Raw genomic sequence first — 14,898 nt, 5'->3', positions numbered from 1 at the left:
GCATTATCAATCACGACTATCCAATCGGAACAGTCTATTCTTTAATGGTATGCTCGAAAGTGGTGGGTTTTTTGGGGAAAATTTTGACAAAATTTTCATGATGACGGGGCCGGCAGGCCAGTTCTGACTTGTGGAAAGCGGCGTCAGTCTAAAATTGGTCCAGGGTGCCTTGCGGGCGCGAACACTGTCTTGCAAGGCACAACTTTAAAAATAAAAGTAGTCGTTTGATTACGATAAAATATATAAAATACCTCGAGCCCTTACCTGAATATGCACAACAACATGGTACTGTACAAAGTGTATTAATTCCAACACTTTCAGGGGATCTCGGAGTTTGTTTTGAAAATCTACTGGTAAACTCTTTATGGCATCATCAGTGGGCCAGAACATCAATAACGGTCTGTTTACTTGAGTATCCAGCGTATTTCGTAACCCCGCCAACTGCAGATGGAACAAACGAAAGATTCATTTAGCGTTTCACGCTGTTCCTTTCAATCTGCGTTTTTAATCTTTACAATGATTCTTTTTGGGGCACAGCAAAAATTCTCATGACCCTTTGCGCCGCGAATAGCGCATGAAAATATAAGGGACTTGTCAGAAATTAGCAGGCGGGAGGGTGGGTGGAAACAGAGGGAGGGTCACAACTTTTTGAGACTCAGAGAAGGGAGGGGTCATGAAAAATGGGCCGTTAAAAGGGGGAGGGTCATGCAAATATATGCCCATGATCATGTAGATTTTCACCCACAGAAGAAAAAGGAAGTTCTTTATTTGGTAAAAAAAACCTGGGAGAAAAAAGAAGAATCAAGTGATCAGCTATCAGAATCAGAGTCGGACTCTTAATGCTGTCATCTAAAATGTATGAATATAGCATTACAAAGATCGGATTAGAAAGATATTTTGAGTTTTCATAAAACTGACTCACCCTAGTGTACTGCAAGAACTAGATTTTATCATTTATACAAGAGGGGGAAGGTCATGATATTTTAGGCCACGCTCAAGGGGAGGGTTAGCAAATTTCACTCCCATTGCAGGGATGGGTCACCTCATTTCCAAACCCAAATTTCAAATTCCCACCTCCTCCCTCCCCGCTGCTAATTTCTGACAAGTCCCTAAGAAGAGCCTGGGTACGAAGTAGAGGAGAAGTCATTGTTTCTGCTTCGAGAGTATTTTCTTAGTCCTCCTTAATACCAATATTTCTAAATTCCCCTTCAATTAAGAATCAAATGTAAAGAAGTAGTGTCACTCACCTCAACTAGCTTTGCAAACTCTCCGTATCCACTGTTCTTGGCCAAATCAATATAGGAAACCTGAACATACGAGAAAAAAAAAAAACAGCACAGTAGTCATGTAAGAAATAACATACCAGACATAATCGAATGAAACTTCATCTGTGATGCTAGTGTCAGCCTTGGCACAAAGTCTTTTCTGCGTTCTTTTCACAACAAAATTGAGTCGTCAGAGAGCAGAAAATGTGCGCTGTGAAGTTGCAGATGCCGCAGGTAATAGACAACTTAAGCACGGAGCACGTCAACCGGAAGTGGGGTTTTTGCAACCGGAAGTGGGATTTTTGCATCCTTGGGCAGTGGTTTTACCCAAATGTTCGGCAAATCGTCTTTATAAGACAAAGGACACTTAGCAGCCCAATTTTGGTAGCGTTTAGGCATGTTAAATGGGAGAAGGCATCACTTCCGGTTGACACGCGTCGCTGAAAAACGCCTTCGCTTAAGTTCCCCAATGTCATATACATCTGTAAGAGTTTTTGGATCTCTCCTAACAGTGTTTTGGTGACGGGAGTTTTGTTGAAAGCTTCGCATATGGTCCTTATATTTGTGACCTGACGTACTTCGGGCAGCGCTGACAATATTAGTGAGTTTACGCAACAGGACGGCAGAGAGAAGAGGACGGCAAAACGCTTGCGTGTGACAAACGTGACGGAGCTATAACAGAGCGTGTTATGTCGTGATCCTCACTTAACCTTGATGTTTTCTGGTATCTGCAGAAACATCTGTTTAAAGGGAAGTGCGGTTTGGCGTAAAGTTATTTCAAACAAAATTATTGTCATCTTACAAGGTTTGCCATCTTTTTTCATCTCCCGTCCTGTTGCGTAAGTTGACTATTCTCGGCACCAAAACGTCGAGGGGGGCTGTGCTCCCCCAAAATTTTTGTTTGGGGGGATATGCCCCCCCCCCCTCCCCCCCACTCCGTCACCAATGCTGATATACTACGTATTTAAAGAATAACAATTACGCTGATACCTTTGGGTTGACAGCTGGGAGTGAAGGCGGGCTAAGTACATTATCCAACTTCAAAATAAAACCATTTGATGACTCGTAAGCTCCCACTGCTTTGGAAACATTTCCGTGACTATCATAAAAATATGTCATATTATTCTGAAAAAAGACAGACAAAATACAAGGTCAAATCAATTCTGGCCAACGATGAAGAATTTGAAATCCATCTCAACACTAATTGCATTATACTAACCATATCATATCTCCAAAAAAACCGCGATGAGACAAGCAATTCCGTAATTACTTTAACTAGGTTTAACTCATACACAATAAAGACAAAGCAGCTTCAATCTAATTTAGGTGCAGATTACAAGAGCCGAGTTGGCTCGGTTTGCAGAGGTGATGTTAATCCCGGTATTACAAGAAGCGAGTCAGCTACGCGACGTCATATTTACAGACAGATTTAAAGCAGTGCGCATGAGCAATGTGTACCGTCACTGCACGACTACGACGGAAAATGCTTAATTTCACGTTTTATGGAGGACGTAAACAAGCGATGGCTTAAGTTTCTTTCTCTTTCTGAACTTCAATATGGTTCATAGGAATTCGGCCTAAACAGGGTTCGCTTGCATTTGTCAAAGCAAATGAGTTGGAGAGTCATCGCGATAGAGATTGAAAGAACGCAAATTCACTTTTCAAGCGACGTTTTCGTGGCCGTCGCCGTCGCCGTCGTGGTAACTTAAACTCTCTAACCCATCAAGTTGGGCAACTGGCCTCAGTTCTCTCTCATCCGCAGAGCCCTCTTTGTGTCCTAGGGAGACTGGGGAGAGGGGAAAATGAAACGCGCGTGGGACGATGGGTAGGGGAAAGAGAGGAATTAACTGATTGTTTTTTTATGGGTACCTCTTTTTTCACTGTGATAAATGCTCCAAGCAGTGTTGTAAAATTTACAGAGTTTCCCTTAAAGGACACTGTCGCACAACTAATGATGTGGTACTTCAACAGCGTTTCCTCGTTGCTTGATGGAGAGCTCACACTTCGACGCTACGAAGCAAACGAAACGAAGAAAACAGTAAATAACCGGTGTAAACTCAAGTTCTGGATTTTGGCCCGCCAAGCGCGTGTCAACTACACTTAAATTTCTCTTCACGGACAATCCCATTAGACTGTCACTGCTGACACCTTCGCCCTAAAACTACAATCTGAGATCCTGTCTTTAAAGACATTTCTCACGTTTTGCCGACAGTTTTTCCTTGAAAAAGGAGAGAGCAAGTCTTCCCTCCCCACCCCACCCCACCCCCTAAAAAGTTTGTACCTATAGGAAACAACAATCAAGCCATCTTTTGTTGGGAGAGGGGAGAGTGGTTGGGTGCAGATTTCGATTGCACAAAGGTGTGCCATTTAACGGGACTGTGTCACAGCTGGCAAGCTCATTTTAGGGAGCTTAAAGGCGTTTTTGAGCGACACACGACAACCGGAAGTGACGTCTTTTTCATTTTAGTGCACCTTGGCGCTACAAAATTTGCATTTCTAAGTGTCTTGTTGCCGTCGCGTCGTTGAATCTTAAACTTCCTAGTTACCCTCTATTAATTGACATTCTATGTGGCACACACCTCTTTAAAACGGGCACTAAGCGCCCCGACGAATAAACTGTAGTGGTTTCATTGTCAGTGTTGGAGATCCTTACCTTTCGGCTTCCTAATTGTGATCTAGCCAAAGCAGCGTTTGTTGGAGCCAGAAGATTAAAGTAGCCATGTGAACCCAAAAGTTTGTCCAGGCCATGTCTCTGAAAACAGGAAAAACGAATTTTTTGGCTTCTTTCTTGGTTTAAGTATAAAGTCTTGAAGACAACGATATTTCCGGTCATTCTTTGGTTGAGAGCGCTCGAGGGATTAAGCATCTGCTTTACAGCAAACGCCTGTGAACGGCTGCTTCGATAGTCGTAAATTTTGCGCCTAAGCTTCCGGTAGGCTTAGGGAGGGCGCATCACCTTATTTCAACAAAGAATTTTAGCACTTCCTTTCTCGAAGCTCAGACGTTTTTTACAGTATATTGGCTTTCTCATTAATTACTTATATTGTGTGTAAGCATTTGTTTCCAAGAAAAATGTTTCCAAGAGCGACCAGAAGTACAATTCTTAATTATCACCGTGAAAATTCTTCTCTTCACAATGAAAACGGCTACCATCATGAGTATAAAATGAACATTTTCTATGTAAAGAGGACTGCTACGTTTGTCCTTTCATCTGCGACATTACATTACATTACATTACATACAACTGGTCATCTCTTGCATTCACCCTTTGCCGAAAAATTTATAGTTATCTTTTGAATAAATGCAACCTGGAATATGTCTGGAAGTGCCAAGAATTTCAAGAAAAATATTTCATGAAAAAGCCCAATTGTTATTCCACAGAAGCCGTATATTCACAAGTTGTGTCAAGACCTTACCCTCAAGAGGCTATCCATTTGGGACAACTCTGGATCAAGCTTCAAAACCTAGGACATGGCAAATATATAACAAATAAATAAATATTCACAACTATTACCCACGTTCGCTGGGCTTGTAGCAAGTTAAACGGAATCCATTGAAACGCTATTTAAGAATACCATTGAAAAGATCAATAAAAATTATAGTAAATAAATAAATGATTGAAAAATCTTACAGTGCAACGAATTCATCGTGGACTATCTCGCCTGGAATTTTAAAACACGTTTTCACTTTTAATTAACTAACAAACTACCATAGTCAGGCCAATAAGTTGACCTGTGCTTGGCCGATTAATAGAGACTTAGTTTTAGATTCGAGGACGAGAACGAATTCGAGTACGAGATTTGACTTTAAGATTTTTCGAGTATTCTAAAAACATAGACATACCGGAAAGTTTCGTTGTACTCTTTATCTTACGATCCCAAAATGATAAAACCTAAAACATTGCATTTGAGAGCTTGTTTCCGCCACCACGACATTCCCACTAATACTCGTGGTGAAATGACGACGGCTATCACTTTTTCCCGCCAAAATGATGCTGGTTCACGCGTGAGCGCCACTTAGTATTGAAATATCGTACTTGTAGTCGTCCTTGTCCTAGAAATCTAACGGCCTCTAATGTTGAGTAGCCCCGGTTGAGGTTGTTGCTCGGTAGGTTTTGACTGACGAAGAGAACGACCTGATTTATTGCGTAGCGCGTAGGAAAGTTGATATCAATCAAGAGAGGTAAAGTAGTTTGTATTTACCTCTGTAATATCACCAATGCAAGTGAATCCATCACCGACATACTCCTGTCTACAGACGCACCTCCGCTGATACGGTCCCACGAGCCTGCAGTCAGCTCTGTAGCTACAGCCTCCATTATCCTGAAACAATAAATGGATTGAGTGAATGGATGAACATAAAGCGAACGAATAAATGAATGGAAAAAAAGAACGAATGAATGAAAGAAAAGAAGCGAATAAAAATTATAAGATTAAATTAAACACCGATAATACGAAAAGAAAATGACAATCACATACCAACATTTCAAATGCATTAAGAAATATAAGCTTTTTTTCGACGGCTTGTTGGCCCTTTCGAAGTTAGACTTTTACAAAAGCAGACGATGGAAAAGAACCTTGATCAATAGTTTAAATCGAAAAACTAAAAAGTTGAAAAAACAATGTGATCAAAGACATCTGCACATGTTACTGAATGACGTACCACGTTACAAGGGTTGATGCTCACGCAAGAACTCACACCATCGCCTGAATAACCATTCTTGCAAAAACAATTTCTCTAAACAGAAGAGAAAACATTTGACAACCGTTAGGCTTTGTCGTTCAAACACATCCAACATCGTAACCGAGCGGTTGGCCGAGGGGGGTTTGGTGAACGAAATCCCAGTCATGAATCCTAAATATTTACTTCCGTCTCAGTGGATTCCAGTCCTCCTTGCTGCTACTTATTCACTTCCGCTACGGTCCCCGATACCTGTTCACATTACACAGAAAGGGTGGCACAGAACATATCCGATATGTGACGCGCCACTTTCGAGATCTACAAGCTTGTCCATCACGACAAGGTGCATAATCCCAGGGAGAAGTACACACTTGGAAACAATTTATGTGCTTAAAATAAAACACTTCCAAACAGATCTGGGAGCCCCCTAATTATCATTGGTCTCAGTTAAATTTCGTTTAAATGAGTTTGATCGCTATAAGTCAGAGTGACGTTTCAACAGATAACACCAGTACTTGAAAGAATGCAATAAAAGCCCACACATCTCCTGGGCTTTTACCAAACAAATGTTTAGGACCCTCTAGGACACACTAATTGGCCTTAAGATTGCAGCGATCATTCTTTTACTGATAATCACCTTGCCAGGTCCAATGTAGGCACAAGTTGCGTTGCTATGGCAGCCTCCATTATTGGTCTGGCAGGGGTCTATTGCTGTTTAAAAAAAGATGGACCATTCAATGAGTTATATTTCTACTTACTTTTGATTTTTGGCATATGGCGCCAACAGTGTCTGGCATGAATTTTACTAGCCCCGCCAAATATTGGCAAAATTGACCAGTGTAGCTTTCACATTGTATGTGAATTAAGCTACATTTCAAATATATCAATTATATGTACATTATATGTCTAGAGACTACCTCGAAAACCTCGCGGTTCATTTAGGCTTTAGGCACTTTTTCCTTCATTAATACTTATTTATTTGTCATCTTAAAAATGAACTAAAGAACCTTAATATAGAAAAAAATACAATGTAACTTAAAAAGATAAGAGAAATGCAAATAAAGTAGTTGTTGTTGTTATTGTTACCGTATTAGGTATATCTTAGTAAAAGGACAAGGTTGCTGTGAAACATTCCGCTCAATTGAGGGAAATATGTTATCAACGGCTAAACACTTTTCCAGTTTTTATTTGTTTTCGTCAATACCAAACGACTTAGTTTCGTTTTTAATACCTATCTGTTCTTAATTAACCATATTACTGTTTTTCGAACAGGTTATAAGGCTTTAAAGCTTGGGTATTATTCTATACCCAGTCTGAGAGACAGCTGCGGACAATCGAACATTATCTGCGTTCCTTGTCAGTGGTTATCCAGATGAGCATTCACACAGACATGCGTAATAACTCTAGTTACCATGCTCTTGAATAAAAAGACAACTTTACCCTAGTGGAGAACCCGTATTAATCACTAAGACTTCAGTGAAGAAAACAAACGAGCAGACGTTTCAAACAGACGCTTCCAAGATTGTGGACTGTGAAAATGTTTTATACTAACCTATACAGATAAATCCATCCCCTGTGAATCCATCGTTACACTGACAGGACCTGAAGCCTGGCTGACTCATGTCAATGGAACATGTGGCATTTCGATGGCAGCCACCGTTGTTGACGATGCAGGTGTCGATAGCTACGCGCAACAAACATCATTAGGCAGTTTTCGCGTACATGACGATTGCAAGTACAAGAATGAGATTATGATTAAGCTACTCAGCATGAGTGCAAATTCAAATCTTGAGGCCAAAGCCCGTTACGTTGCTGGGGCTTTCTTCAAATCTTACATGCTCAACCCCTCCCTCCAGCCCACAAACAAGGTTAGACGAGGGTATCTAGAGTTTCCCGAGTTTCAACTTTGTATAAGGGGGGGGGGGGGGGGGGTGAGGGAGGGGGGGTGAGAATTGCTAGATGTTTTTAAAAAGGTTGCACTGTTTCATGAGGGCAACTAGAAATTACAGAAAATTACGAATACTGCATCACTGTCCCAGGGACGTTATTCTGGGATTGTAGATATGCTGAGTCGATTAACAAAGATAATAGGACTGTATCTCAAATCATACGTGTGATTTCAAAACTGAAGGAGCGCGCACCCTAGTTTTCCTCTTTCCACGTAAACAACATGCATCAAATTAATAGTTAACCTGCACAGTGAGTTCCGTTTCCTGTGTAACCAGCGTCACAGTCACATCTCCCGCTACCAGCTGGACCACGGCAACTGAAAAACATCATTCCCTCATAGTCAAGTACAACATACATGCATTAAAAAGACTTGAATAGGTACACTAAACTTACGTGGCAAATCGACTGCAGACAGTTGGAAGGCAATTCGCGTAATTCGCAGCTAAAAACAAAAAAGAAAGATTTGAGTATAAAATTATTCTTTGCAGTTGTTGTTCAAAACTGATACAGTTAGATAACTACTTGCGTTTGAAGTAGTGCGCTTCCATACTTACAGCCGTGATATTAATGGACGTGAAATATAAATAAACGAATCAAAATTTGATATTACAACATGAAACCTTTCAGATCTTTTAAAAGAAAGAATTAATGAAAGTGTCAAATATTTAAGTTCAGGTTTAAGTTATAAAGACTGATTGGATAAAGACGAATGGAGATACAAAACAAACCAAGAATCATAATTTCCTTCATGGTGGAACACATTTCAGGGACGCAAGGACAACTGCCAATGAATTTTTTTACAGTTACGGTGTAGACTGCAAAATAGTCCGTATTTTAGCGCATTCGCGCGGAAGTCGAACAAAAGGTCTGGAACGAGGCAGAAATCAGAGAGCGAGACTGGGGAGAGGATTTTCTTCTCTCGCCTCACACGCCCTACGGGTGTGTGAGGCTCGCGCGCTTCGCCTGCGTAAGACTCTTACGCCACGCTTTACCGATTTCTTCACTGATTTTGAGAAAAAAAAGCGGCTGTTTTGCAGTCTAGTTACGGTGAGGTTCAACTCACAAACGTTGCAATTCTTTCCTTTCCAGCCATGATGACAAAAGCAAGTCCCGTCACCGCTGATTCCCTCATTGCATGTCCCGTTAACACAGTTACACTCTGAAAGGAAAGCGGCGTCTTGTAAAATCCTAAAGGAATTAGTTTCTAAGACAAATTTTGACGCTGAGTGAGTGGCTTTAAAACGGAAGATGAGAGGAGGAACAGAGGGTGTTTTGAGTGCAGACCCTTCTTCTGTGTGTTGGAGCTGCAAAGCCAGTGCTCATTACGTCATCCTCGGTTTTTGAATCGGTTTACGATGGCTATTTCATTTTATTAACTCGGTTAATAACTAAACCACCATTTTTTGTTATAAAAGTAGATCAAATTGACTGGATAGAGGTGCCAACAGTTTTCATTTTTTAACTTGAAAGGACATAAGTGAAGCCAAGTGATGAGGTTGGTGTGCGACCAAAAAAGCGTTTAAGGTAGTTCGCATTCATCTGCAAAATGATTATGCAGTGCAACAGAGTTTTGAAACACGTTTTTTGTACCAAACGATTTTACAACACATCGGGCCGACAAGTCACGGTGTGTAAAGCAGCAGTTACTTTGAAGCCGTTGAACCAAAATAACAATACGATTTGCGCACTTACCATTGGTACAATTAGTTCCATATTTCCCAGAAATGCACTTTTCACAGGCGGTGCCAGTAAAGTTGGCCGAACATTGACAGTGTCCACTGCCTGATTTTCCATCATCGCAAACGCCATTACTGGAACAAGCGTCGCTCAAATTACCAGGACAAGCTAAAACACACAGATCCACACAACTCAGCGGTAAGGAAAGAAGATCAGCATGACCGTCAGTGACTTGACCATACTTATTGTGTATTAATCTCCCGTTTATAGCTGCCCTATCTTTCTAGCCCCATATAGTTATCTGAAAAATGTCACAACACTTTTCGCAGTTATATTACGGATAGAGTACTGCGCAGATCCAATCTATCATTGAGAGAAAAGGGGCGAGAGCATAATTTGGAACCTTGTATGTCATTATGGTTAAACGTTTGATACCGTTAATTTTCTTTGTTTGCTTTAACATGAATGCATAATTAAGCACTACAGTAACTGCCCAACACTCTCACTGTATTGTATAATTATATTTAGGTGATCGCCTTACATTGACAGTCCACTCCCCAGAATCCAGAACAACACTTCTTAATCTGCCAAAACACAAGATATCATCAATGTTTCATTAACCCTTTAAACCCTAACATCAAAATTCAAATTCTCAATTGTTATCCCTATGCGTTTTCAATAGAAGTAGTGGGGAGAATTTGTTGAAGTATCAATTAGATTCATCTTGTTTGATCATGTCCTTAATTCTCATGACCACTCTGTTTTATAAAGCAGTGATATTACAAGGAGAAATTTGACGTTGATCACTCTTAGGGCTTAAAGGGTTAATACTTCTTAGGCTCATCAAAACTCGATGAAGAAAGACCAATAGAAATCGTCTCCGCCAAGAACGGTTCGCTATTGGATTCTAATTGGCAAAGATTTCAAAGCTGTCTCTTAAGGTGATTCCCTAGTTTTGCACTGCGCATCTCTTACTGCGCATAACAAGATGGCCACCGTAAAAAAGAGCATGTGAAGTAATATTATTAAAATGAAGTTGACTGAAGAGAAACGCTATTGGAATTTTTGCTTGCTGTTGTTTCTTGCCGAGGTGAGACTCAATGTGTTGCGAATGTGCATAACGTAAGCAGTACGCGTGTTGCTGAGTTCGACCTCCTCTCGGAGAACCTCGATAGTGGATGTTTAACTTGTGCTTACTCACTTTGATTTTCATTTAAACACTTTCTTTATCACATTGTGTCCTAAATGTGATATCTCGATGTAAATTCTGTAAAAACGGATTTTTTAATACTTTCTTCCCCTTTTCACGTACATTCTATTTTGAAACTCGCCCCAGTCCTCTCTCAAAAATCGGAGAAAATGCGTTTGGTGCGCACTTTCTGCAGCTCTACCGCAAAAACGAGTACGGTGACCCCCATTTTTTATTTCATGATTTTAATAAGGACAGTGCTTCCTTTCGATGAGAAAAAAATTGGCACAAATCTATGTTCAGTTTTTTGGCAATTTTACTAAATTGTACGGATTGAGCCATCACGGGTCGAAAAGCGCGCATCCAATTTAATTCTACTTTGGAGCGTAAAGTAAAAACAAGGGCATTAAAGGGCATTTTTCTGGTACGTAAGTGGATAAACAATACATAAAAGTCAAATTCTGTATGATGTCACGTGCATCATCGAAAAAATCTCTCCTTTTTGTCTAGTTTTGCGCTGCCCGCGGTTTTTGTAAAAGGGTCCTAAATAGCCGTATTTGTCAGCATTGTGACGTCAAAACGAGCACGGTGACCCCCACTTTTTATTACTTTTTTATCATCTTCTTGACTTGTTACATCAGTGTACCAAGTTTTAGCTAAAATCTATGTTAGGTTCTTTTACTATGGAATCACCTTAAGGATAAGCACCGAGGATTTCCCCCAGCCACAAGAAAATCGAACCAAAAGACCCCCTCGCTGTTAAAATTCCCGCCCACATATTGCATATACCCGGCAACCCGATATCTTGTGATTGTCCTATAAAACAATTTTGTTAACGTCATCAAGACTAGCGGATGACAAGAGAGTACAGAATTGATGACGTAATTGCCTTTACTCTTGCATTTGCTGGCGTAACGGGGACCAATAAAATGCGAGCCATGGTACATGCCTTAATAAGTAACCATACTAACGTACAAAATGCGTGACTGTGCAGCTTACCGTGGTTGGTCTTAGGCATATTGCTCGACAGCCAGATAAGATAAACCATGCTACCCGAATCCTGCAAGCATTTTGCCGAACGCCCTATAAAGAAATAAATATAGAGGAAGAAAAGATTACATTGTCCAAAATGACATGCAATCTGCGTTTTGAGTAAAAACTGGCAAACCTTACTCTGATGAACGTCCACTTTCTATTTACAGGCCACTTACCAGATTACTGGCGCGTAACATTGTCAGTTAATAAATGGAAACAGCGCCTCTATTGGCCATTCTGAGTTTGCGAGTGAGACTTAACGGTTTTAAGTCCAGTTGCACCATGGAATCGTTTTGAAGTCGCCTGCACTTCTTTAATCAGCTGTTATGAGCTTGCCCTGGGAGCTGGGTCCAAATTCATTCCCCAGAACAGTCCCACAGTGCAACTGGACACAGCACTAACCCAGTCTCACGCAGCCAATCAACAGGCCCCTTGTCCTCTCTTCGAGAATGGTCCGCCGCTTAAAAGCTGTTCAACAGTAACTCTATACACGGGTGAAGTAACTTCATCTGGGTAAATCGAACTTAAAGGGGCTGTGTCACGAATTATATCAAAATTAAAACAGTGCGAATTGACGTCAAACTGAGTGAAATAACCGCTCAAAACGTTACAAGAAAGTATGAATAACATGACACCTACAAAAGGAGCCTAACAGTTCAATGAAATAATACTTGGGAGACATACATGTATTTCTTTGACGTCAAGCTGTGATTTGTCACTCTCAAGTACAGTCGACTCCCAATAATTCGAACCTTCAAGGAAAATTAAAAAAAGGTTCGAGTTATCGGGAGTTCGAGTTATCGAGAGTAAAATTATGTAGAAAACGATCCGAAGGGAAATGACAATTGCTTCCAATTAGCGGGAGGTTCGAGCTATAGAGGGTTTGAGTTACCGGAGGTCGACCGTAACTCCATTAGTTCCATAAGGACGAATAAGGACGCGTAACTGGCATCATAAGCCAACTTAATTATCAACATAAGAGAAAGGTATGGTACTCACGACTTTAGTAAGCCCACTACCACACGTTGGATTAAATATAGGACATAACGTACAGCGTCCCTAAAAGAGCAAAGGGAGGACAAAAGAAGAAGTTCATTAGAAAGCCAACCGGGAGCTTAAACAACGACAACGACCACGAGGACCACAATGACGACTTCAAAAAACAATTGGTTTTATGAGCTATACAACAGCTCTACACGTGCATCACGCTTTTTAGTACATTTCTTTGCACGACTGCACTGCACGACTACGACGTGAAACCGCCTAATTTGACGTTTTATGGAGGACGTGGACATACGACGACGAATTCTCCTTTCTCTTTTTTGAACTTGGATAAAGTCCTTAAGAATTCAATTACAGGAAAAGTCGCCCGCACTTCATGTGGGTCGAAATTGATGCGATTAAGTTTGAAAGGACACAAATTCATTTCTTAGCGACGTTTTCACTGCCGTTGTCGTCGTCGTTGCTTAAGCTCCTTAAGAGGGACTTTAAGATCCAACGACGCGACGGCCACGAGAACGTCTCTTAAAAAAGTGTGTTTTCGTTCTTTCAGTCTTTATAGCGATTAGGGACTTGTCAGAAATTAGCAGGGGGGGAGGGGGGTGGGAATTTTAAATTTGGGTTCGGAAATGAGGTGACCCATCGCTGCAATGGGAGTGAAATTTGCTAACCCTCCCCTTGACCTTGGCCTAAAATATCATGACCCTCCCCCTCTTGTATAAATGATAAAATGTAGTTGTTGCAATACATTAGGGTGAGTCAGTATTATGCAAGCTCAAAATATATTTCTAATCTGTTCTTTGTAATGCCATATACATACATTTTAGATGACAGCATTTATAACAGTCCGGCTCTGATTCTGACAGCTGATCACTCGACTCTCCTATTTCTCCAAGGTTTTTTTTACAAAATAAAGAACTTTTTTTTTCTTTTGTGGGTGAACCTCTACATAATCACGGACACATATTTGCATGACCCTCCCCCTTTTAACGGCCCATTTTTCATAACCCCTCCCTTTTCTGCAGTCTCAAAAAGTTGTGACCCTCCCTCTGTTTCCACCCCCCCTCCCCCCCTGCTAATTTCTGACAAGTCCCTTATTCGTACCCAATAAATTTGTCAAATGTAGGCGAACCCTTCTGAAGCTGAATTTCAAGGGACCATATCCAAGCTCAGAAAGAGAAATAAAATTTCGTCGTTGCTTGTTTATGTCCTCCATAAAACACGAAATTAGGCATTTTTACGTTGTAGTCGTGCAAAAACGGGAAAGAAATGTACAAAAAAAGTGTGATGCACGTGCAAAGCTGTTGTTTTGTTTATAAAACCTATTGTTTTTTGACGTTCTCGTCGCCGTCCGCGTCGTTGGATCTTAAAGTCCCTAATATCTCAGTGAAACGACTACGCAGCGATAGACCTCTTTGGCTTGCATGCATATTCCAATGAAGGTCTCATGGGAATATTCCCCTTTCTCTTATCATAAATTATGCAAGTGAATAAGACGAAATTTAAAAGAAACTGTTCTTAAGAGTACTATCACATGACCTGCATTGGGAAAATAAAAAATACAAGCTAAATTTTGTATAAGATTATATTTGGTTATTGTGATATCAATTGCCATTATTACTTCGATATTATTGGAATAACTCGAACTAGAAGTAAGCATGAGTATAAAATAAGGCCTAAAGTTGCCCGTACAAATTATTTTAAATATTCATTTTTTGGTAGATATATTAATGATTGGAACTCTTTGCCTTCTGAAGTAATGTCATCTCCTAGCCTTCAGTCTTTTAAGCTTCACTGATTAAGTGCCTTCGCTCATAATTTACCTTAAAATACTAGGCATAGTGTCTTTAATATAAGTTTATGCATTATTATTAGGCATCTAGGTTTATAATTTATAGTCTAATTTATAGCCTTTTAATATATGTTTATATATTAATTAATCATTTTTTTTCCATTTTCTTTTTTGGAGGGTATGTCTTAGCATGGGAATTTGGTTTCCCCCTACTACCGTCCTGTTAACCATTTTTTTTGTTGTTCGATTGTATATGTTAGTATTAGTTCATTTGTACCAGTTATGTATGGTTACGAACTGTGATTAAAGAT

At 40.3% G+C, this 14,898-nt stretch overlaps 1 protein-coding gene across 1 annotated transcript in view; it reads right to left on the bottom strand.

Annotated features, from left to right (window-relative positions):
* Nucleotides 1-14,898, bottom strand: part of LOC140922612 (stabilin-2-like) — a 70,974-nt gene that overhangs the window by 18,912 nt on the left and 37,164 nt on the right. Inside the window, exons 34-50 of the mRNA XM_073372595.1 lie at nt 12,796-12,855; nt 11,761-11,844; nt 10,114-10,156; nt 9,588-9,740; nt 8,959-9,054; nt 8,289-8,337; nt 8,138-8,211; nt 7,498-7,629; nt 6,583-6,656; nt 5,928-6,002; nt 5,468-5,587; nt 4,682-4,729; nt 3,919-4,017; nt 3,135-3,275; nt 2,256-2,390; nt 1,248-1,307; nt 265-441 (exon numbers count right to left, since the gene is read on the bottom strand). Coding sequence (XP_073228696.1) covers nt 265-441; nt 1,248-1,307; nt 2,256-2,390; nt 3,135-3,275; nt 3,919-4,017; nt 4,682-4,729; nt 5,468-5,587; nt 5,928-6,002; nt 6,583-6,656; nt 7,498-7,629; nt 8,138-8,211; nt 8,289-8,337; nt 8,959-9,054; nt 9,588-9,740; nt 10,114-10,156; nt 11,761-11,844; nt 12,796-12,855 — 1,620 coding nt within the window. The remainder of the gene's footprint in view (nt 1-264; nt 442-1,247; nt 1,308-2,255; nt 2,391-3,134; nt 3,276-3,918; nt 4,018-4,681; nt 4,730-5,467; nt 5,588-5,927; nt 6,003-6,582; nt 6,657-7,497; nt 7,630-8,137; nt 8,212-8,288; nt 8,338-8,958; nt 9,055-9,587; nt 9,741-10,113; nt 10,157-11,760; nt 11,845-12,795; nt 12,856-14,898) is intronic.

Source organism: Porites lutea, chromosome 13 (assembly GCF_958299795.1).
Source record: "Porites lutea chromosome 13, jaPorLute2.1, whole genome shotgun sequence".
Taxonomy (NCBI): domain Eukaryota; kingdom Metazoa; phylum Cnidaria; class Anthozoa; order Scleractinia; family Poritidae; genus Porites; species Porites lutea.
This window is presented reverse-complemented; position numbering and strand designations above follow the sequence as displayed.